This window comes from Phyllopteryx taeniolatus, chromosome 7, assembly GCF_024500385.1.
Source record: "Phyllopteryx taeniolatus isolate TA_2022b chromosome 7, UOR_Ptae_1.2, whole genome shotgun sequence".
NCBI classification, from domain to species: Eukaryota; Metazoa; Chordata; class Actinopteri; order Syngnathiformes; family Syngnathidae; genus Phyllopteryx; species Phyllopteryx taeniolatus.
In genome coordinates this window covers 12,355,915-12,380,771 of record NC_084508.1, presented here as the reverse complement: position 1 = coordinate 12,380,771, position 24,857 = coordinate 12,355,915, and the positions used below count along the sequence as shown (strand labels likewise).

The 24,857-nt window shown below is 40.9% G+C and overlaps 2 protein-coding genes across 9 annotated transcripts in view; both read right to left on the bottom strand.

The window, feature by feature from the left end:
* Window positions 1-11: 11 nt before the first annotated feature.
* On the bottom strand, window positions 12-3,833 carry LOC133480831 (cytochrome b-c1 complex subunit 10-like). Of its 3 annotated transcripts, none has more exons than XM_061779469.1 (3): window positions 3,691-3,770; window positions 2,857-2,996; window positions 12-181 (listed from the first exon to the last, which is right to left on the bottom strand). In XM_061779469.1, exons 1-2 carry the CDS (start codon window positions 3,750-3,752, stop codon window positions 2,876-2,878), a joined length of 183 nt encoding a protein of 60 aa, XP_061635453.1. In that variant the 5' UTR covers window positions 3,753-3,770; the 3' UTR covers window positions 12-181; window positions 2,857-2,875. The 3 variants fall into 3 exon arrangements, 2 of the variants coding, with proteins under 2 accessions (XP_061635453.1, XP_061635454.1); XM_061779470.1 differs by lacking the exon at window positions 12-181 and adding an exon at window positions 1,083-2,634 and having other exon boundaries at window positions 3,691-3,833; XR_009789377.1 differs by lacking the exon at window positions 12-181 and having other exon boundaries at window positions 2,858-2,996; window positions 3,569-3,708.
* A 1,300-nt stretch (window positions 3,834-5,133) lies between these two features.
* The window catches only part of tcf3b (transcription factor 3b), a 41,510-nt gene continuing 21,786 nt past the window's right edge, over window positions 5,134-24,857 (bottom strand). For 3 of the 6 annotated variants that reach the window (XM_061778634.1, XM_061778639.1, XM_061778636.1), the window contains 18 exons: window positions 23,433-23,506; window positions 22,845-22,917; window positions 20,551-20,591; window positions 19,503-19,635; window positions 19,137-19,183; window positions 15,517-15,616; window positions 14,295-14,395; window positions 14,045-14,138; window positions 13,898-13,965; window positions 13,670-13,745; window positions 13,380-13,441; window positions 13,056-13,253; window positions 10,764-10,872; window positions 10,548-10,692; window positions 10,314-10,367; window positions 9,661-9,923; window positions 9,421-9,572; window positions 5,134-7,328 (listed from right to left, as the gene is read on the bottom strand). In XM_061778634.1, the coding sequence (XP_061634618.1) occupies window positions 9,427-9,572; window positions 9,661-9,923; window positions 10,314-10,367; window positions 10,548-10,692; window positions 10,764-10,872; window positions 13,056-13,253; window positions 13,380-13,441; window positions 13,670-13,745; window positions 13,898-13,965; window positions 14,045-14,138; window positions 14,295-14,395; window positions 15,517-15,616; window positions 19,137-19,183; window positions 19,503-19,635; window positions 20,551-20,591; window positions 22,845-22,917; window positions 23,433-23,506 (1,784 nt within the window). In that variant the 3' untranslated portion in view covers window positions 5,134-7,328; window positions 9,421-9,426. The remainder of the gene's footprint in view (window positions 7,329-9,420; window positions 9,573-9,660; window positions 9,924-10,313; window positions 10,368-10,547; window positions 10,693-10,763; window positions 10,873-13,055; window positions 13,254-13,379; window positions 13,442-13,669; window positions 13,746-13,897; window positions 13,966-14,044; window positions 14,139-14,294; window positions 14,396-15,516; window positions 15,617-19,136; window positions 19,184-19,502; window positions 19,636-20,550; window positions 20,592-22,844; window positions 22,918-23,432; window positions 23,507-24,857) is intronic. The other 3 variants (XM_061778635.1, XM_061778638.1, XM_061778637.1) reach the window with 3 other exon arrangements.

Sequence of the window (24,857 nt, the reverse complement as noted above, 5' to 3'; positions counted from 1 at the left end):
TAGACACTCAATGACACATTTAAGTTTTATTCATATTAAACAGTCAACGGCTCCAAACGTTTTTATCACACAGAATGCATCCTAACAAATCCCAGCAGCACGTGGACATCGTCGTCATCGCATTTTAAACTGGCCAAGTAGAAGCAAGTCCACTCTTGTCCACGGATATATGCTGTGGAACCTGTGAGGCACACATCAGCAACACAATTATCATGTACACACACAACTCTCCAGAAGTGTGGTGACAGTGGCAAGCGGTTCAGAGTGGAACCACTGCAATGTAAATACCGTATTTCGGCATCCACTGAAATGGGGCATACAGTGGTGCCTTCAGATTTTTTTTTGCTTTGATTTAAGAGTGTAAACTTTGAGATTCGAGCGCTGTATAGTGGCAGTGTCACATACAATTAGGAAATATTCTTCAAAAGAGGCTTCAAGCTACTTAATGCCACTCCCAGTTGAAGTTTACTGTCAAACTAAACATGAAACTAAGAGAATTAGTGATAGGCCGATTATCGGCCGGGACGATTATCGGGGTCGATATTTGGCATTTTAGCGCATCTCGGCATCTGCCTTTTTTTAATCCGACGGCCGATAATTTAATGCTGGGTTATTTTGGCTCTGATGCAGCTGTAGCAAGCCTCTGCGTAATAAATCCTAATCTACAACACAACTACTTGTAACATTACTATGATCCCATTAAGGTGTGTGTCTATATTGAGTTAACTTGTGTATTAAATGCACCGTATAAAAAAAATACAAATAAAAAGTTGGGCCTTGCCTTGAGCTAACCCCCACTCTTTGACAATGGGGAAAGAGGTTAGCTCGCAGGCTAACACTGAGCTAGCTGCTAATTTGCCACGTCAACCATAGTAGTGGTTCCGGGGAACGGTTTAACCACTTGAAACGTGGTTGCTAAGAATATTGATAGAGAACTAGGCCATGATAAAAGTAAACATTGTTTGTGTGTGTGTGAGTGAGAGAGTAAAATTCAGTTACTTTTATTGCAGGGAAGCACGCACGTTGAGGGGATGGCTAGAGAATTGTGTGCGTGCGCGACAACAAAGCATTCAACGCAAAACTGTAGGGAAATAATGGCTGTTTAATTATTTCCGCTGGCACAGGAGGAGCAGGCAGCTGCATACAGTATGAACACACGAGAATGGCAGGAACACCCCCAACAGGCAACGGAGAGAACGCGATCCTTGCGCAGCCGTGTTGATGAGACGTTGGGCTCTCTGCTGGCACATCACACTGGTGACCTGCTGGCCAGTAGGTGCCTTGACGATGAGCTACAGTACATCTGTACCTCAGTCATCGACAGGTGGAAAGGGGTCCCACTCCAGTGGTGGACGTGACAACTTGTTTTATTTACTTTATAAAACCTTAGGGAACTATTTATTTACATTTGCAGTTAAATTTATAAGAGATGCTGCTGACCCTAGGAAGACACTGCACTTTTTGTTTTTGAACTTTAAACAGGATGATTATTATTATTATTATATTGAAATTTTGAAAAACTATTGACTATAGAAAACTTTAGGGAGCCATTTATGTGTTCAAGTTTTCATTTAACTTTGTAAGACATGCTGCTGAGCCTGGGAGCTCCCTACACTTTTTTGTTAGAATTTTAAAACAGAAAAAAAAGTTGCAAATTTGAAAACCTGTTTAATAAATGTCCTTAAAGGCATTAAAATACAGTGTTGGAGTTTTTATTAATAGAAATTTTGACGCCAATATTTTCCTTTTTACCGCAAAACGTATCTCGGCTCCAATCATTGGTTATTGGCCTCTTTAACTACTAATAATCGGTATTTTTTTTTTCTTTTATCTATATTTTTTAAAGAATGTACGATAACTTTTATTGAGACACCTGGGAACTGTTTTGAATTTAAAAAAAAAAAAAAAAAAGAACCACCATCAGGACAATAAATGGGTAGAGACTGTTTATCACTAATGTTCAGACATGGACATTAAAGAGTTAATCACTGAGCCCATTTGAACTCTGTTGCTAACCAAACCAGCAGCAGCTACAGACATCTAGCATGAAGAATTATCACGTCAGAAATTAGTTTCCTGCAGCGTATTCAAGACGATATTACACTCTGTGGAGATAGCATCTGTAATGACCTTTTTGTTTCAGTAGAATGACATGCTGTCCCTCCACAGTGTGGTGTTGTGAATTTCTCCATAATGGTCTTTTTTTTATTTGTTTTATTATTATTTTTAAAGGGGCATAACTGCTTTCATATAACCTATTGGATGTATTGGAATAGTGTTGCCATGATACCAAAACTCTTACATCGTATACCTATCACGGTTCTGGTATGCCGTGCAACCGTGGAATGCATTACGTAATGTAGAAGATTTCCACCGGGACACATTGTGGTAAATCTATGACCAACCGTTTCTAATTTTATTTTATTTTTTAAATGGTTAGATCCACATCAAACACATTTGACACTTTAGTCATAATTTCCTCCCACAGTTCCAGGAACATTTACTTCTTGGTACATATAGTTCCCGGAATTAACAAGTTCCAATCAAATATGTTCAGCACTACAGAGCCTTTCCCAAAGGTTCCTGGCACTCTTGAAAGCACTTCTCCCTTACTGTGGTCTTCTTATGTATGAGCTGAAATATGTGCCACCAAAAACTGTATTGGAATCATTTACAGTTGAATTTCAAATTCTAAACTTGAATAACTGCACTAAAATATAAGTTGAATTTGTATTGTATAACTTGAATCATTGTGTTGATAAACTGAATTTGGATAATATAATTTGAAATTGAATTTACAAGTTTGCGTAGTCATTAAAAATGAATATATTTATGTATCGTTGATAAAACACTTACAAATAAATCGAAAAAGTCTTCAGTCATCCTTACGGAACTTGCCCTTAATGTATGGCACGTAGTCGAGGACGACCCGCCAGTCTGTGAGGTGAACCAGGGCCACGCCGCCCACCGTACCCCACGCCACCATATTTGGTACCCTACATTAAGAAAACAACCAAAAATTGATATAAAATGAGAATTAAACAATACAACTAGGGTTTGTAGTTTGCAATGAGAAGAGCTTTGGTGCACAACCACAAAGAATAAGATTAATATAGCGTAAAAGGGCAATTATGCATTTTCTGCACTGTCAATTTTAAATACTGTAGTTTTGAATAAAGCAATGGAAATTGAAATGTTTTAAAATCTAATTCATTGATTAATCAAACAAATAATCAGCGTAAAAATCATTAAAATAATCGATAGTTGCAGCCCTAAAAGGCACACCTTGACCTAGTTGCAACCCTAAATGTCATACCACGTTTGACCTCATGTTAACTTATTAAAATAAGTCAAAACAGTTGGTCAATACATATATTGTAGAAGGTCCTACTGAACAGCCTAATAAAAAAAATGTAAAAAATACAGACAAACGCCTGAAACACAATATCTATCTTCTTACCTGGCAAGGGAATTACAGTAGTTTGTATGCGTGTATACTGTCTGTATGTTACCTTGACAAAGTAATCAGTGCGAACGTAAACGGGGAAGCTAAGCTAAGTTAGCTTACCACAGCTGAATGGGTCACATAGAAGGACACGATCGTGTTCAGGCTTGCTTTTTCGCTCAACCCGACCAACAAATAAATCATATACAGTGCAGCAGCCCACAGCGGTTCTTGGTTATACGTACCACGTCCGCAATATCGTGACGTACTTGGCACCCACGAATTTATTGAGTATTTTTTGGACCATCCTGACCTTCCTTGTGGGACTTACTGTATTTACTCTACAGAAGTGTTTACTCCATAGATACGAAAACTAGCTACACCAGCCTGCTGTAGCAACCTGGCTAAGCGACGTGCCAACGCGGTGGCCATATTGGAGAGGTCGACGTTCCCGTCAAAGGCAATGCATGAACATTGAAATTAAGTCGTAACTTATTAATTTCTCAACCGATTTTTGTTTTAGGTTTACTTTTTTTGTCAACGTCAAAGCTCGTGATATCAATACATAACATTTTAAAATAAAATAAAAATCCATTTATTTTTACTTTTGAAAGGTTGCTTCCCGTTCTCTTATTGTACGGCGTTGTGCGCACCCGCACGCAGCACAGTGGGCTTCCCTTGTCTTTTGGTTTTCTTGCCGACCACACACGCAGAATGTGCTGACGACATCTACACTTTAAACTCCAAGCTTGGTGTCACCAGGTATTCAGCTCAAAATGGGCGTGTGGGATCTATCCGTTAATACCTATGATTTACTCTGGTTTGGAAGGACCCCGGGCTTTCCCATTCATGTGCCTGGTCAAATGTCTTGAGTTGGGGTCGTCGGGTTTCCAGGACATTTGCCTGCACAAAAAGGACACTAATATGTTCGCTACGTGAAACTAGATAGTAGTTTGAACTTTGAACACATAGAACTACAATAGTCCCTTTGTTAAAAAGTTTTCCTTTATTTTCCTTTCAATGTACACAATTTCCAAAAAACAGACATAGAAAAAATGGTATAATCTGTTATTAAAAAAATGGAACATTTATTGCTACATTACTGTTATATACAGGACAGTTCTCAACTATATTTATATATTTATATATATTTCAAGAGAGGCACTCTGGGGGTGGGGAGGCCCTGCCGGAGTCAGTCATGTACGCGCTCCACACAAGATGTCACGGGGCTGTGTCTTATGAATGTGTTTTAATAATAATCAAAAATAAGGAAAATATATGAAACCAAGTAACGCCTTATACTAAAAGTAGTCCAAGCCTGACCTTTTGTCCTTTGAAGTGAACTCAAACGGTCTGCAAGTCGGATTTTTTTTTCTTGAAACATCATTATCAAGTGAACTTAATTCAAAATAAGATCATGGGTTTCCCCACAGAAAGTCAAACAGAGGTTAAAATGGCATCGATAACGCAAAGGCAGTGTAGCAGTGCACAGATACAGAAAATATAGAAAGCTTCTAAAAAATCTACCTAAAAAAACAAAACAAAAATCTCCCTACAACGAAAAGCATGTTAGTGTATGTCAAAAGCCAAAAGTTAATGTCAGGTCAGACAAAAAGACGTTGGACCCGTGAAACAGCAGATTGGACAAACAGAATCCAGTTAGAAAACAAAAGCAAAGCTAAACAAGATCTATGTAACATTTATTTTATTTTTATTTTAACTAGATACAGTGAAAGAAAAATCTCATACGATTTTAAACTTCTTCCTGAAATATTGAAAAAAAGCAGTTAGGAGAAGGGAGGGTGGGGGAATGAACAAGTACCTCTTTTAATCTCCATGATAAATGAAATGATATGGTTGACAAAACAAATGAAAAATACAAGTTCAGGCACTGATAAGGTATCACTCTCCCTTTATGACATCGTTACGTCTTGAGGATGAAAAGGCCACACTGCTGATTTGTATAGGTCTTCTTTTTCTTCATCACTTGTACAAAAAAAACAAAACGAAATACACACAAAACGCTCTCCCTGCCATCTGTGATTACATGTTGGTAGGAGAAATTGACAACATGACATGGGAATTACATCACAATAACACTGATTTGTTCTCCTCATTAGCCATCGCCTCGTGCCAAAATAGCCCACGTCTACTTCCAACAAACGTGTTGAGGGGTGGGGGAAGAAAGGGTGAAATGAAAAACAAAATTAATTGACACATGAAGGCGATCCACATTAAGTATGGTGGCTACATTCAAAGAACCAGTTGCATAATTACTGTTCACCCACACCGACTCCATATTTATACTCAGTGCCCCCCAAAACAGGTAAAGAAAATTCATCCGAGTAGCCTTCAACTCAAACAGGAATTTAAAAACCTTCAACAACCTTTTCACTGCCGCCCTGCTTCAATTTGTCATCACGTCCAACATCCCCTTGTAAAGTTCATCTACAATACACTCTAAACTTCAAACTAATATTGCCATTTATGTAAAAAAATCTACAATGTATAGGCTAACAAAAAATATATATTTTTATATATATTTAAATTTTTGAAAAATGAAACGCATCAAGAGTAACGTATGGAGTGAATGTACACGTCACACTTGTCTCGCTAAGAGGATGATGAGGAGGAGGAAGGCGAGGGGCGCTATTTCAGTGGGAATGCTTGTTTCTGGAAAAGAAAGCCGCCGTGACGCCAAAAAGGTTGTCAGACCAAAAGTTCCCTCCATGGAAAAAAATAATTAAAAAAAAATAATAAAAATGCATTTTTTCCTTTTCCAGAGTATCAGTTCAGGGGGCAAATAAATCATAGCCCTCAAGTCTGCTGGCATTGTCGGTGAGCCATTTCAAAGCGCCTGCCTCTCCGTGAGCGCCTACAATGGCTTCTTTTGTTGTTTTTCCACCCAACTGGACATCTTACACAACTGTGCTTTGTCTTGTGTGTGCGCTTTAGTGGCAAAGCAGTAGAGACACCTGAAGTCACGACAACAGCTTTAACATTTGAATTTGTTGTCCCAAAAAAGAAATGAGGAAGAACTCTTTAGTGGTGACAATTCACATATGCTTCCAGAAATTAAGAGTCCTTAATTCCAGGGTGTCCAGATGCCTTGTGGGATACAAGCGGTCCTTGCTTAAGAGCGCTGCATCTGAACTGTCCAAAAATGGCCACCTTTCATTTTATGCCCTCCTCAAACAATCGCTGATTTAATTAAAAAAAAGAAAAAAAAAAGTCACTGAATTTAGGCAATTCAACTACGGGCTTGGTTACATAACATATGTAAGACTGTACCATCACACTGGGAATGACATACATTAAAAATAATTGCTCATACACATAAGCAATCCCTCACAATAAATGTTCCTCACATGTAAAGCAATTTGCTTAAATGTCAAATAGAAAACATTGTGTAACATGGAGGCACAAATCCATGATTCAATTTGTGTTTCTTCTTCCAGAGCAACTCTCGGCAGTGTGTCAAAAGTCCCAAATTGTGGTAGGATGGAAAAAAAAAAAAAAGTTCTCTGGTGTTCAATCATATTGTGGAAACCAAAATGTCCAAAAAGTTATATATTTTATATATATATATATACATATATATATATATATATATATATATATATATATATACATATATATACACATATAAAGTAAAAAAGAAAAAAGTTCTTCACATTTGAGCTTGTAGCCATGGTTGGGAGTGCGACAAAAAGGCTGTGTCCATTTTGGCAGTTTGAATGTGTGTGTGTAATTGTGTGAGCGTGTCTTGAAACTTGAACGGACAATACACAGACGTGTCCACATATGCGCGCACACACACTTAACAGGTGGAAGAAATCTGTTAAGGCCACAACCTCTTAGAGCCAAGGAAACACCACGGCATCTGCAAGAAAGAAAGACCGAAATATGTTTCAAACAAGCAAAGCTAATACAGCGCAACCGCTAAAGTTGCAATAAAATTCCGAATCAGGTAAACCTTCCACCAGAGTAAGCGCCCAAAGGATTATTTTCACAAGTGTTTTGCTTTTTATTGGGCTTTTGTGTGTTTTTTGTAATGCCACAACGTAAGGTCTGCAATGAAGGTGACAAAGGAAAAGTGCTAACCATATAACTGGAATTGGAACTTGCTGCAATGTACCAAAACGGTACACATCCCAGCTTGAATAACAAGACAGTAAGAAAACGAAAAAAAAGAACACAATGTAAACCAAAAAGTAGGGCTTGGTGATATGACCTTAAAATAAAAGCAGATTATTTTTCACCCCCAAAATCTAATTTCCAATTTGAATTTCTCTCTTTCTTTAATTAAAAGAAAAAGCTGTGATATTATTCAAAACATAAAGTGGCCCTTTAAACACAACCCTTAATACATTTTAACCAAACATTTTAAAGTGTTTGATACACACACACTTTGAACAAATATTCCCTTCGGGATTAATATAGAACAACAAAACTGTCACTGAACATAATATGAATAAAAGCTGTTCCTTTCAAACAAAATATGTCTTTATCCCTTAAAATGTAAACACAATCCACCATACAGTATATAACACGTACATGCCAGGCAGGTTGCCTAGTTTAATAACAAAAAAATTGCCAAATAAGCCTGTTTGCAACATTAAGCTTTCGACATGCCCTGTTACATGCTACAATGACACCCTATACAGTGAATACCCTCTCTGATGGGGCCCTTAGGGATAGAGAGGTATTTCTAGCCTATATTATTCAGCCATGGGAAGTTGATTTCAAGCTGCTTGTAATGTTTGGCGAACCTCCGGTTGCCCTCATTGTGAAGTCACACCACCCGAAGCAGTCAGGTAATATATATGCTGATATGCTGTGACTTAACCAATAAAACACACGTACTGTACTAGTCGACACAAACTCGGTGAAGTGTGCAATTCATTTGGATGAGCTATACGAAAGATGGTAACATTTGATCTCAACAGCTGCAACCACCATTGAAGTGGCTCTGCATTGGTATGTGAATCAGTAACTGCTTTTTCAGCGTAGAAATGGGCAACATACTTTGACAATGTTCAGCATGTGATTGTGATTGCCTTCCACAGAGCTCCTTTCTTGTCATATGTAAAACAATATGAAAATGATTCCACTCATGTTGTCTGTTTCTTAGAGGCGATTTTCCCTTTTCGTATCACACACAGAAAAAAATTATTCAATGAACACTTTTTATACTGTATATACCATAGTTCTATTTAGATGTTTATATTGATATTTTTTGTATTGTTTTTTTGTATCACCGCGGGCCCTTGAGTACCGTAATTTCAATCCTCTATGTGTTACGCATATAGAAGAATTGACAATAAAACCTTGAACATGTGCTGCTGCGTGTCTCTCAAATGCTGAAATAATTTGGTCGCACAACTCGCTTTGGTTTCAACACCCTTTTAAAGATACTTTACAGTGGACTGTTTGTTTACTCATTGTCTGATGGTGCAAACCTGAAATAAATCCAAATGAGAGAAAATAGTTCCTTTTTAGTAACCTAGCTCCTCTCTGTTCACTGCCATGTCTCTAGTGTAAAAGGTGCGCGTCAGCAGGCTACGGAAGTCGCAAAAGGGAGGGGGTGGGGGGGATGATTTTTTTTTTAAAGAAATAAAACAAAAATCAATGTGACCGGAAAAAAAAAAAAAAGAGATCTCAATTAATCGCACAGCCGTACCAACAGTCAGCATTTAGTCTTTGTAAAGTCAGTCCCTTCGCTAAAGTACAAGCAGTAATTGGCTTTTTCAAGTCTGTCAAACGTCATCAAAATGCCAGTACACGCTTTTCAGTTTTATTATACAGTGGTGAACTTCTTTTTCTGCGTGAACAAAAGTTACAACTTTTAAAATGCATGATGCACGATGTCAATCTTTAACATCTTTTTACACTTGCATTACAGTTGATGTTAAAATGAACCTCAGAATGCGCTGGACTTTGTAATGGTCAATGGTGTGATACTGAAGGCCTACCTGGTGTTACATGTGACCAACTGGATTGTGGCCATCTCCTCCAATACTTGGGTGGCCTCCTGAGAGCTGCATGGGCGCTTCACCCACCACCCCGGACACCTTTTCCTCCTCGCGACGCTTTAAACACGCCGCCTTAGGGTTAAGGTTACGCTCTGACCGAAAGAGACAAGGAGAAGCATTAGAGATGGAGGCAAAAAAAAAAGAAAAAGAAATACATTTACAGGTGTTATGGAAACTGACCTCTGACTTGTTGTTCTAAATTGAGTATGACGTTGACGGCTTGGTGCAGGATAAGAAGTTTGGTCTGAGGTTTGTCGTGGCTGAGATGCAGTTGGCACATCCTCCCGAGCTCCTTGAATGCCTCGTTGATGTCCCGTACTCGCAGGCGCTCACGGGCGTTGTTGGCCACTCTCCGTTCCCGCTCACGCTCCATCTTCACCTCGGGTGGGAGGTCCTCATCGTCTTCATTGTCCTGACTGGAAGGAGATGGCACGGTGAAGGCGCTAAACATTGAAACAAACCACAGAATGCAATATTTTGGCAACAATAACATTTTGCACCAAACTCCAGATTATGCACTCGGTGAAGCAGTGCAGATTACATCAACACACATTGGACACATTTGACAGTTAAAGAGCATCTGATATGCCTTATTTTACAAATTAACTCCACATTTTAAGAAAAAAACACACCTTTTATAATCTCTAATCCATTGAGATTTGAATAGCGCGGGGACTAAAATAGTTCATTTCAGCACACAGTGTGAACCTAAACACATCACGTTTAAGCAGCCTCAGACAATATACAGTAGCTGTACGATAGTGCGCTTTGCATGGACGCGAGGGAGAAGCCCACAAAGCACAAGAAAGGGATTTTCTACTTGAGAAACTTACTCATCTTTCGGGTCTGAAAGGCTAGAGAGCATCTGGAGGGTCAACGCCTCCTTTCTGAAAATTGTGACATAAAGGGGGGGGGGGGGGGATGTCAACAGCATTAAACAGCTAACATTGCCAACCAGGGTGACACAGGAATTAACAAATGACTTATTGACGCCCTTTATGAGAGACGGACACCTGTAATTTTTAGATAGTGAAGAAAAGTAAATAAAAATAAAACTAACCACCTACCTTGTTCGACTGCGTGCTGCTTTGGAATCCTTTTCGTCGTCGGATTTGTCTCCGTTGGATGAGTTTTCATCATCCTCTTTGTCTTCTCTTTTGATGTCCGAACTGCTGGAGGAGTGTGTGGAGCGCGTCATTCCGCCAGGAAGAGCTGCGGAGGACAAGATTACGCACGTGTGATGTCATGCGTTTGCAAGCGAGTGAAGACTGGGCCCAACTTACTGGAGAAGCCTTCTGGCTGACCAACTGACGGCGTGGACCCGGACGCGTGATGACCGTGCAGAAGTGTGCTGCTCGGCGGAAGGCCAGTGGCCTCCTCATGTTTCCCTCCCTGTTAGACATAGACGGATGGATAGCTATCTTTAATCATGTGAGGCTGCAAAACATCAACATTTGGAGCCACTTTTCCACTGTACTGCACAAGTCGTCTTCAGTTCCTACAGCGGTGGGCAGCATAAACCAAATTTCCTGCAGCTAGCCGGCCCTTTTAAAAAGTGGCACATACATAAACGGTTATAATTCCTACACCAAAGGTGCCGAATAGGTCGATTGCGATCTCAAGTAAAAAAAATAAAAATAAAAAATAAAAAATAGATCAGCGATTTATTTATTTATTTATTTTTTTAAAAAGAAATCACCCTATCATTACACTGGGGAACACATTTTTTTGTTGACTTCGGTCTGACAGCTGTTTTTAACTGATTTTTGGGTGCAGAATACAAAACTGATCTCAGTTTTTCTCTATCATGTCAAGTTTTGGAACAAAGTGGAACAAATGAAATATATACCTATGTAAATAAAACACTAAGATGGAATAGTTACAAGCTTTGAAAACTAAAACAAAACAGCATAAAACAAAATAGAACTTACAATGGTATGCCCATGGTTACAAGGTTAAGAGCCAGCACAAATCCTCTTAATTCCTACGCTAGCTTTCTCTTTGCAGATATTGATAGTACTGACCTATTGAGAGCTGCACACACCTCTCACCACACTGTCTCAATTGTGACTGCACAAACAAATTGCCACGTAGCTGTAGATGAGTTAAATCGTATTCAGCTGGCAAGTTTTGCTACAGCTAATCAGTGGAATTTTGCTTATCTGGAAGGTAAGCTGTGGAGAAAAAAAACTTGACTACAATTTTGGAATGAGCATGCCAATTTCAGTTTTAATTAGCATAAAAATCTAACAATTGTTTTTCTTCAAATTGTTACCCAGAGATCTGTCCCTACGACCAAATTTGTCACTTAATAGACATACAAAAACTAATCAGTGAAAATTATGTAGGATAGATAGAAGACCTACAAGTCCCATTCGCTTGCAGTTTTACAACCATCCACCAGGTGGCATAAGTTATTTGTGTTTGTTCAACAACAACGAGGTCGCTACTGTTTTTCCATCCATCCATCCACTTTTCCCCTTATCCTCACTAGGATCGCAGGTGTACTGGCACCTATCTCAGCTGACTTTCGGCAAAACAAACCTGAACTGATTGCCAGCCAATCGTAGGGCACAGACAAACAACCATTCACACTCACAGACAATTTAGACTTTTCAATTAACCTACCATGCATGTTTTTGGAATGTGGGCGGAAACCAGAGTACCTGGAAAAAACCCGCGCAGGCATGGGGAGAACATGCAAATTCCAGACAGGAGAGACTGAATTTTAACCCGGGACCCTCTGAACTGTGAGCACTGTGCAGATGTGCTAACTAGACTTTACACCGATCTGATCGGTTTGATCGGTATCGGCCGATAATTAGCATTTTATGCTGATCGGCCAATCGGCTTTCATGTCATAATTCTCCGATCCGATCAATGACGTCATCGATCGGCTCCGCAAAAGACATTTACTCCGCGTCGCCGTCGCGTATGAATCCAAAAGCTAGTTTATTTTTAGCCTTGTCATGCATCTCGTGGCATAGTACTGTAACTTGTCTTGTCGGTGAAAAAACACGTCTCTGTGGGACTATTTTGCGGTGTCTCAGACAAACAAAATGCTAGAGAATACCTGAAGATACTCAGGATACAGTACACAAGTATATACAATAAATGAACAAGTCAAAATGAATGAACAATGAACAATAAATAGACACATTGCTCCATCTTGTGATCGGATCGGTGATCGGTTATCGTTTTTATTTTAAACTTGATCGGCCCCAAAAATCCTGATCATGTAAAGCCTAGTGCTAACCAGTTGTCCACCGTGTCGCCCTACTGTATTTTCTTCTTTCCTTAATTATTTAGAAACAGAATAATCCAGAAGAGTCCTTACAAATAAATACATACATGTACATATTGCAAAATATACTGCAATTGTTTCGTTCAGCGCTATAACGAACACACAGTCTATTTCTTCAGCGGTTTATGCCATCTGAATCTACATTATGTAGTATATTAGCCTTCTCCTTGAAGAAAAGCTTTTTACAAGAATCAATAAGAATGTGATCTATGGATTTTCCTTCATGCATGTTATGATACTCATCAATGAGAAAAGCTAGTGGATGGCTCACCATAGCAGGATGTCTGTTGCTAAGAGCAAGGCTAGCATTGGGGAAAGCTGGAGAGAGGGATCCAAGGCCCCCGTTGTGTACTGCAGACAGAAGGCTGTGCATGTCGGGGTGGGCACCATCTAAGCCGGGGCCCTGGCCCACAGCATGGTTCCGCAGCACATGGATGGCCTCCTCCAAACGGTCCTCCATTTTACTCCGCTATAGAAATACATGCAGAGATTATAATGTGGTTTGGAGAAACTCTGCCCAGAGTATTTTTTGTAAACAATGCATAAAACTACTATATACTAATATTCAGCATCTAGTTTAGATGCTGTAGCATACCAGTGCATGTGGTTGCCCTTCAAAACTGGGTGTGGTTGGTCTTTGCCACTGAGACTGAGCTCCTGTACAGAAAAACATGGAGAGTGTGATATGTGGTCATTCTTAATGTGACACCAGAGGGAGCTGCTGAGGCATATCTACTATAAAGAACATGAGCGTTTGCTCTGATTTAAAATAATTATTTTCAGTGCCCACAACACACATGCATTTAGATTATGTCTTACGCGCAGGCTTAAAGATAAAGTACAATGTAATTTTTTTTATGTACGCATAGGACAGCTACACTTTACCTGTAATAGCCTGAGGAGACCCTGGAGTAGATGGAGCTGAGGAGAAGTTATTACTGTTGTGGTCCGACGGATAAATCTGTGACAAAATAATTTGAAAAACAACTATTTAATAAAGGATTTTCAGAGCAATTAGTCAAAGTTGAGTTCCACCGATTGCATTGAAGTGGAGCTGGGCAAGTATTTTTTTTTTACATCAAAAGCAGTGACACGTAAAAAAAAAAAACTCACTGAGGCGAGAGCCTTGCCGATTTCATCTCCAGAACTGGCGACTTGGACTGTGGTGGCTCTGTTGCCTGCTGTGACATAAAAACAAGTGAGTCAGATGATCTGTTAGGAAGCAAAGCATTTTAAACATTGTATGAATTTGTTTCTCACCCATGATGGCCTCTCCGTTGATGGCGGGCGTGTGGTTGTAGGTGGTGGGGGCGGTGTGGAAGCCGTTGACTTCGCTGCCATGCAGTGGATAGTTCTGTAGGCACAGATGCAGGAAAAGGGATATTAGGCCCCCCTCATATGGGACAAACAGCCCTCTCCCAAAAAAAGCACTGTGCGTGTGACAGAAAGGGTCAGAACCAACAGTTAATATTCGCAGCAAATAATGTTGAAGAAATGAAGGTCTACCCACCATCCTGTCTTGCGGGTTGAGTGATGAGAAGGAACCTGGTGGTCCAATGTGAGGGGAGTTACCCAGCATGGCGGAGTACCCGGTGGATGACCAAGGGTCTTCTGCGGAGAAGCACTCAAGAATTCAGCCTTGCGATCCAGGAATAATACAGTAAATACAGTATACTAGGTACGGATGGGTATTAAGATTTTAACAATACTACTACTCTTAACGACACTGCTTACAGATTTGGTACTTTATCGGTATTCTTATCAGTACAAAAAAAAAAAAAAAAAAACAAGCACAAACATCGAAATTAACACTGCTTTATTCTTTTTTGGTAAATTAACTTGTAGGCAACTGCAAAAAAAAAAAGCAAAACAAAAACAATTTACAGATCACTGTACAAATGTACAAATCACTATTGTAATGTCAAACATAAACCAGGGGTATTCAACTAAAATTTAAAATGCTCCAAATTGAGAAAATGTTTTAAAGCAAAGGTCCGGAAGATCATATAGTTTTATTGTGCTATATATTAGTAGCATAGTCATTGTATGTACATCTGTTCGTAATCCATACTGCACTCAAATCCAAAAACCTTTTGGCATTTATTATTGTCAAGTAACGCATAACTAAACAAATATGTATGACTGCTGATATGTACAGTTGTGCTCCAAGTTTACATACCCTGGCAGAATGTGCGAAATATATTTTTTAATATGACTGATGATTGAACAAGGACCGTCTCATTATTGTCTTTATTGCTATGTTTTGCTTAATGATTGTGCTTTTCTGAAATGTTTATATCTAATATTATCTTATAATAATAGGGTTATATGGCACGATAGATTATTATATATTACTACGAATCATATTGTAATATGATCGCATAGCACTTCACGGGCATGGGAAGGAGCTAGCCATACCTCTAGTGCGCACCGTTAGAATGGGGCGAGATGGCTCGTCTCCAATTATTATGCAAATGCTTCTTAGAAAAATATCTTAATTTTATTGCAAGTTAGAAACTAGATCAGAGAGGTAAAAGGTGCAAAATTACGTTCATATAGCCTAAATCAAAAATTAATTTGAGTAATTTCTTCAATAGTTAACAATACCATGAAAGGTATACCTTTTCAATACTCAGGTGTTGATAATTAAGCCCCGGGGCCAGTTTAATACCGGGGCTCGGTACCCATCCCAAATACGAAATCATCAAAAGTGACAGAAAGTGAGATACTACCTTGCATGTAGAAAGAGCCCGGGTAGACAGTGCCGGGCTTACCGCCAGGATAACCTCCATTGTCTCTAGCATATTCGTCACCAGAGGTGGAAGCATACACCTAAACAAGCACAGAAAGAAGTAAGGGTGAGGCTCAACTTTATTATTTTGGGTCTGCACACTAATGCTAGCTTCAAGGGGGCCACAAGATGGCGAAAGGGAGTCTGCATGCAAGCTGCTCTCTTTTAGAGGAAGCACAGCGGCCATGGCATGCTGGGCACGGCTAAGGCTCGGATCCCGGTACTCAGCGAGCGCTTCCTCTTGCTCCCAGGACCCTGGTGACATCACACAAGCTGGCCAGCAGCCCCTCCCCAGTAACACACACACATACCATGCAAAAAGAGAGCCAAGACACAGACTGGAGCATACACACGCCTGCCATTCTCTGGAGGAAGCACCATCACTTCTGTAAGGGTTGACTTCCAGGGGGATCACAACTGACAACTGTGATGGCACACAACCACAGTTCCTTACAAAACTGCGTGCTGAGCTTCTAAGCACTCCAGTTCCACAGATTGAAGACAGACATGAGGAGCCCCCATTTTCTGAGAATCATCAGCGACCTCTGAGTCCCCCTCCTCGCTTGTGTTGCAAATGGCAGAATACAGGAAGAGAAGAAGAATGGGGGCTATGCACCAAAGAATGCTAATCCAGAGAAGGGATTTTTTTTTCCTGTAATTTGATTTAACAGGGAGAAGTGGAAAGGGAATGGAGAGATGCACTTCTAATTACAGAGCCATCTGCCTGTTCCTGGACCACATCCAACTCCACAGGCAGCTGGGCTGAGGAGAAGGAGTGAGGGGAGGGAGGGAGAGCGATGGGGGCTGGGATCCAGTCAGAAAGACAGAGACTGCAATGGGTAGGGGGGGGGGTAAAGGAGCAAGAGGGACGATTGAGGGAAAAGAAAAAAAATGAGGGTCCTGATGATTTATGAAATGGGTAGATAGATAAGGGTGTTGAGGGAGGGGGCCGGTAGAAGGTAATCTAAATGACTTAAATAAAGCTTGATATGGCCAGGGGAGTGTGAAGGAAACGGGGGATTTAACATGATCGCTGTTAATTCAGGGGAAAAACATGACTGGGATGGCTTCATTTAACAATGGGCTTTGAGTTGCTCTTTCATGGGGAACAATGTCACGTGAATCCTGTTGCTCTAGATGGCAACGGAACTACACAATGACTGGTGCTATGCGGCGTAATTGTATTTTTGGGAAGAAAAGGGATTTCTAAGCTAAAACCCTCAATTAATAGGGCTTTAATGTAATTCAGGTTATGACCGCACAAAGGGGTTTCTGCTAGGAAAAAAACGGTGGGAGTGGATTCAGATTAACGTCCAACTAAACTCAAAGTGCTTTATTCTTCCACCACAGGGCAATGGTGGTTAGTTTAATGGACAACAGGGGATAAGTTGCTTTACTTTGCTTCTAGGAAGTAAGGGAGCTTGGGTGAAGCATGAATGGTCTTTACATGGACAATGTTTCCTAATTTGCTAAATATAAGTACAAAAGGAGTTGGTATAGGGTGTCCACGCGAGGCAGGCATGGAGGGAATGTGGGACCACAGGATCATCATCGGCAGTCATTAATCTGGGCTCAGACACGGGGGCTAAGAGGCCTCGCAAGCACCTTGCCTCACAACTGGGTCACTCGCAGGGGGAAGGCCCACCCAGGCCATCATGTGCTGAGGCATAGGCACGGGGCTGACTGAGGTGGGGGGAGGGGATTCACACACAGACATCTGATCATTTGCACTCAAACCACACGGTCATCATTCACAACGCAGGAGAATGACTGAGGTTCAGACAGTGAAAATGGGGGTTGGGTTGGGGGACGGGGTGGTGGTGGTGGTGGTGGGGGGGGGGGGGGGTCATGTTCACACACGCTCTGTGCGTGATACAGACACAGAGGAGAAGTGTGTACATGCTGTGGTTTCAGCAGCCACTTCAAACCGCCAGCACCCACAGGTGGAAGACCTGGGGGGGGGGTCACTGGGGACACAAAACTTGATACACTGTGGTGTGACAAAATTGCCATTAATCCATGTAATGCACTCCTTCCTAATCAATGTAGTAGGCTGTACTAACCTCATCTCACAGCAACAACAAGAGAAACTCCTGACTGTTTACGCTAGATTTAAACTCGTGCCACATTATGCATCCATGGCTATGCAATTTGTGACCTGGCCGACCAGAAAAATCAGTTTGCTCTTAGCCCTGACAAACTACAAGCAAGCCAATTCTCATGTAACCTCACAACAAAATGTAGCCCGCACCACAATATTAGGTGCACCTGAACAATCTCAGAATATCCAATCTGGATCAAAACCTTAACTAGGACTATCAGGATAAATTTTGATTGGCACTGTCAGAGTGGTACCAGTATGTTTGATACTGTGGTGTGAAAAGCATAGTAAGGGGCATTAGTTTCATAAACTAAGAAAATTAAAAATACCTTGAAGTATGGATCTCATGAGTTTTCTATTAGGGCTGGGCGATAAATCGAAATTTAACCATGATTTCAATTTTGGCTTCTCATGTTTATAAAAAAATTACACAGTAATTTTTGTATGATTATTTTCTGCTCAAAAAATGCAAAATAATACATTCAGATATCTTTTTAGAAAAATTGTGACAAGGGGCTGCGCTCCACCACTGCTAGGTAAAATGCATAATTTCCGGTGTTCATTTCCACTACGTAATTTTCAGTGCGTTATTCAAGTGGGCCATGTAGTAATGTCACCACAAAATATAACAGATCAAATACTGAAAAATACCACAAGATGTTAGATGAACTCATAACAATAAAAACAATTGACTATTTAATGGTGCTTTTCAAGCCACTCACGGTCACCGTTCAAACAAATAAATCAAACAATCCACAAAAAAACAAAACATCAATTAATCAGTTCTCTACTAAAGCAATGCATTTGCTAGGTTGGGCACAGTGAAACAACACGTGATTAGAGACAATTAAAAAGTAGCAATCCTGCGGCGCAGAAAATGAACTACAGTAGTTGAAGCAGTGCGCCAAGGCAGGATGGTAATTAGTACACAAGACTAAACTCAACAGTCTATAAAAAGAGGAGTGATGTGGGCAACTGCCGATTCGCTGAGTGTATAGTCGAACATGTAACGTGTGACTTGCATTTCCAAATATATGTGCCGCGTCACACACAAGCGCCATCAGCTGCCGGAAATTCTGGGCACGCTGACAAAACTTGGTACAGTGACCCTTTGTCCGGCCGGGCCCAATATCAGAATCTAACGGCAAAGAGTGAAAGTAACAATTTCATCAACATCTTAGAAATGAGATTTTCATGAGAGGTGCAAGAATGGTGAATGTAGGGAAGACTCAAACACACAGACGGTAGAAGTTGAGCTTGATAAATGTTGATGTCAGCTCACTGTGGGTCTTTACCCAGTCTGTCACAGAACTGCTCAAGCGGAGAGGATAAAGCAGCGCATGTGTCAGTGAGTGTGGAGGGAGAGAGGGGAGGAGAGAGAGCGAGCGAGATTTGTGTGTTTGTAGGTGTGTGTGTTTGTGTGTAGAGAGTCAAAACAGTGAGAAGAAGAAAGGTCTCACCGAGGAAGGAAGGCCAGGGGGTTTCCGAATCTTCTTTGGCTGGGAGTCTACATGCATGTAGATGGAGGAAACAAAGAAAAGGTAAAGGTGAGACAATATGCAAGTGCCCATATCAGCAAAAATACGTTAACTTCAAGGGCCTGGTACAGTTGTAACAGAACACAATGCAGCATTGTGGTGTGTGCCAGTTTTTGTGCATGTGACTGTCAGAGGAAAAAATGCTGCAAATGTTGTTGGCATTCATCGGTGCATGGCATTGTGATTTATGTTTTTTTGTTCGTTTGTTTTGCCGGGGGTGGGGAGTACAATTACAGTACAATTTTGATTTTTATTCTGTGATCAGTTAGTGTATACTTGTTATCTTACCCAAGCCCCCATCAGGCGGCCTCCTCCGCGGATTGTTCGGGTAGGATTGGTAAAACTGGGACCCTGACTTCAGGCCAGAGGGGGACATGGCATCTGGGCTGGGCATTGCAATTTCACTTGGAAGGAAACCAGGCTGTGAAGAGGGGGGTGAGGTTTTACTGAAGAGATACTGTAAGAGTGCAGCATGAACATAAAATGTATGATCATGTGATGCCATGTAAAGCCTTGTATTCACCACGTAGTACATGTTTCAGTTTAGTCCAGTACACAAATGCCCCTTTTTTACTACATGGCACCACACTACTTGCTACAGATGTTTGTCCATTACCCAAAGCAGGTAGCACCAGGTATTAATTCTAGCACCTAAACCGTGTTCCGATCTAATATCATGAGTGGTAAGCCACTGTTGGTTGAATCATTATCTCTGCATAATTACGTTTGAGGACACCCGGCTAGAAATAACTAAAATAAATGGGCATGCTAACGTCAACTTAGCCTTTTCACTGTCCCATCACTGGGCGATGCAGTATTAAATACGATAGTCTCCAGATCGCTTTCTTACTGCCCTCAGTATCCTTTGGAATAAAATGAGTCTCCTAACTCAACCCAGCAGCCACATGTTGAGAAGTAAATACAGGAAACCCCTGTTCTCTGCCATTATTTTATTGGTGTGCCACCTTCTGACGGATTTGGTCTGGTTTTTAGTTTAAGATACTAGTTGAAAACTGATCACTCAAAAGGTACAGGTCAAAGTAGTATATTCTGTACGATGGTTTAGGGTGGAGCTCAAAACATTACTTTCCACTGCCTGATTGACAGAGAATTATATTTAAAAATAAATAAATAAATTAAAAAAAATAAATACTAAGAGACCAGAAAAAAGGCATTTTTCTCTCTTTTAAGCACACACTAATGTCCCAGGTTGTGTTCTGCCGTGCTGCTAGGGTGATTAAAGTTGCTGACGCCGCTGTTACTATCACGCCTACACACAAAATCAAAGTGAAATGTAGCTTTAGGTGGAAATGCAGCTTTAAGATGAGCAAGTTACCTGGTTTGCAAAGGGAGAGTACGATGGCCGCTCGTTTTTACCTGAAAGATCAATTGATATGTCAATGCGTTTGTACAAAACAAAGGCCAGGGACAAGGACTTGTGCTCAAACAAACGAAAAAGAGGGTTTCTGAAAAGTACAAAAAGTCCAGAGATGCCCTTCCCCGTCTTTTAGTACACTCAGTTGTGTAAAGCTGTCTCCCAGATAAAACCCGAGGGAAGCTTTCTGCTTCACTGCCCTGACACTCAACCAATGAACATAAATACGCATGTGGACACGTTCACAATGAAGAGAAAAAATAAAATAAAATAAATAAAAATAAAATATGGTCATAACTAAAAATTCCTAACAGTATATACATTTTATAGGCGGCACGGTGGAAGACTGCTTAGAGCGTCTGCCTCACAGTTCTGAGGACTGGGGTTCAATCCCCGGTCTCACCTGTGTGGAGTTTGCATGTTCTCCCCGTGCCTGCGTGGGTTTTCTACGGGCACTCTGGTTTCCTCCCACATCCCAAAAACATGCATGGTAGGTTAATTGAAGTCTCTAAATTGCCCCTAGGTGTGAATGTGAGTGCGACTGGTTGTTTATGCGTGCCCTGCGATTGGCTGGCAAACAGTTCAGGGTGTACCCCGCCTCCTGGCAGATGATAGCTGGGATAGGCTCCAGCAAGCCCGCAACCCTTGTGAGGATAAGCGGCTCAGAAAATGGATGGATATACATACATACTGAACAAAATACAAATCCTAACTCCAATCAAGTTGGGATGTTGTGTAAAAACAGAATACAATGATTTGCAAATCCTTTAACCTACATTCAATTGAATATACTACAAAGACCTTTACAAAATGTTCAAACTGATGAAAAGTTTTTTGCAAATATTTTCTCCTTTTGGATTTGATGCCTGCAACACGTTACAAAAAAGCTGGGACAGGTGCAACAAAAGAAAGGAAAAGTTGAGGAATGCTCAAAACACACCTGAAAACACAGGTGAAAAGGTTAATTGGAAATAAGTGACTGTCATGATTGGGTATAAAAGGACCATCCTCGAAAGGCTCAATTGTTCACAAGCAAGGATGCGGTGAGGTTCACCACTTTGTGAACAACTATATGAGCAAATAGTCCAACAGTTTAAGAAGAACGCTTCTCAAATGTACAATTGCAAGGAATTTAGGGATTTCGTCATGTACGGTCCATATCATCATCAAAAGAGTCAGATAATTTGGAGAAATATCTGCAAGTGGCAAGGCCGAAAACCCACATTGAATACCCGTGACCTTTGATTCTTAAGGCGGCACTGCATTAAAAACCGGCATCATTGTGTAAGGATAATGCTGCATGGACTCAGGAACACTTCAGAAAACCATTGTCAGTTAACATAGTTCATCGCTATATCTACATATGCAAGTTAAACCTCTACCATGCAAAGTGAAAGCCATATATCAACAACAACTCAGAAACACTGCTGGCTTCTGTAGGGTTGAGCTCATCTGGGATGGACTGCTGCAAAGTGGAAAAGTGTGCTGTGGTCTGAGAAGTCCACACTTCAAATTGTTTTGGGAAAAACAGCACACAACAGCGCAGTTAAAAAGACAGCATCTGTGATGGCATGGGCAACTTGCACATACGAGAAGGCACCACTAATGCAGAAAGTTACATGGAGAATTGGCGCAACATATAATGTCATCCAACCAACGTCTTTTCCAGGGACATCATTGCAAGAAATTGGCAAGCCACATTTTGCATGCGTTACAACAACGTGGTTTTGTTGTAAAAGCGTGCTCGTTTTAGACTGACCTGCCAGCAGTCCAGACCTGTCACCCATTGAAAATGTGTGGCACCTTATGAAGCTCAAAGTATGATAACACAGACCCCAGACTGTTGAGCAAATGAAGTTGTACATCAAGCAATAATGGGAAAGAATTCCACCTGCAAAGCGTCACTAATTAGTGTCCTCAGTTCCCAAATGCTTATTGAGTGTGTAAGGAAAGGTGATGTAACACTGTGGTAAACATGCCCCTGTTCCAGCTTTTTTGGAACGTGCTGCAGGCATCAACTTCACAATGAGTGAATAGTTGCAAAAAAAAAATGTTTGTCAATGTCAATAATATAGTGAATATTAAGTATCTTGTCTTTGTAATGTATTAAATTTTTTATAGGTTGAAAAAGATGCAAATCATTGTATTCTTTTTTTTTATTTACATTTAAGCAACATCCCAACTTTTTAAAAATGTATATACATACAGTAAAATGGTAATCGTCAAGGCAAGACTACACACATTGAAGATCATACCTGCAATCCCCGAACTTATGAAAGGAGAGGCCAAGCCTTCATGTTCACTGTAGTGGGATCCTTCTCCATAGCCCTGCAGGGACACACAGGAGGAAGATTAGAACATTTAGGCTCAACAGGCATGACAAGCACTCTTCCGGGTCATCCCCATCGTGTTGGCACACCTACTGGGCTTCACGGTTACCCTCCCCTCTCTGCTTAACTCACAGGACGAACGCCAGACAAATCTGCATCAGATTCGGAGGGACCTTCTTAATTATCGACGCATGCTAGTCAAAGCAATGCTGGATGTACTTCAACCCTTGCTCTTTATTGCTACAGTGTTGTGCCAAGGCAGTTAACGGCGGATGTGAGGCAGGAATTACCGGTGGGCTTCCACAGAGGTTTTGGCTACTAGATGGCTTGCCAACCAGGATTCTGAGCCAAGGTTATTAGGTACAAAGTAGAAGCACAACTTGACAAATGCGGCGCGTGGCTTGAAAACGCACTCCACCACCTCTTATGGAGGAGTGTGTGTGAGATTGGCAATAGCAGTGATTTACAAAAATGTGCATGTGACAATATTACAAAATTCTATTAAGATCTTACCCGTCCCTGGCTGAAAGAAGGGCTGTTCTGTTCCGCCGAACCCCAGGAACCAGAGCTGCTGCGCTCATCTAGTGCTTGAAAAAATAAAAAAATTAAAAAAAAGGGACATTTTGTTTAGACCAGTAAATGAACATGCGCCAGAGAAAAGCAAACAAAGCCTGAACATTTTATTAATGAATGAGTCACTGAGGTTATAATAAAATTAAGGGATTGTGCCATCATGTTCTACTCAACATTTTAGGTCCTTAAGTGGCCACACTGGGCACACACGGAAACCATGAGAGAATCACTAACGACCAAATAAGCTGCTGTTGCTTTTAAGATGGAACGTAATGTAAAAAATAAATAAATAAAAGACAGGAAAAGCTTAATATAGTCATTAGCGTTCATTACAGCCACTGGAAATGAGAAAAAGTAAACATTCCCAAATGCAATCTAGCAAAATTATATTACTTTAAGTGAGATGGACACAGCCCAAAATGGACTCAACCCAAAACAGGACGCAAGAGCAAAAAAACGAGAAGCCATGTGAAACACAGGAAAAAAACACTAAGCCAAAAGGCTGGTGAAGCTGAAAACTTCTCAAAATACCCCATCATCCTTTTCTCCCAGTCTTGTGCACTAATGCTATCGAGGCTCTCTGGAGACACAAGGCTTAATTGCATGCTGATTTGCATAATTGTGCATGTTAATGCTGCTTTCTTATGAATATTCATGTATTTGATTTTTTTTTTTGCCTAATTAAAAAAATGTGTGTGTGAGAAAGCGAGCGAGTGGAAGGAGTATGTGGGGAGGGGGGGGCAGAGGGGTCTGGGCGAGATCAGCAGCCCGGCTGACGAGCGCCGGAATGAGTGATGAGACTAACAGAGCAGTGCAAGCAGCTACACATTCTTGCGACAGCCATGATCTATGGCGCCCATGCAAGTGGCACAGAGAGACGGGCGAGCGGGGAGGAGAGGGAGACCTTGGAGGATCAGCCTCAGCCGAAAGGCCACACCGCTAATAAAAGCACCGCCATCAAACACAGAACAGCGGAGGATAGAGACAATATGTCAGAGAAACAAAGCAAACATATTGGCTAACGCATCTATAACAAATGTTTTACTCTTTGTTCTAAAACTAGAGATGTATGGTCAACTCCAATGCATCCTGCCAGGAGGTCGGTTTTCCCACTCCAAAATAGTACATTGGGAAACTGCAAAAACCACGCAGTATTGAATGCATCGGTTGTAACAAGCCGCCAAAAACTAGAACAACAACAACAGCAGGTGGAGTAGGAAGGACTCCTCGCAGGTATTCATGAGGCGCCTGAGAGCAGCAAAAAAAAAAAAAAGGACCACAACGGCAAAGTGGAGACTGTGGACTATAATACTGCGGCATCAGAGCTAAGGCAGAGTGACATCTAACACTACAATGATACAACCA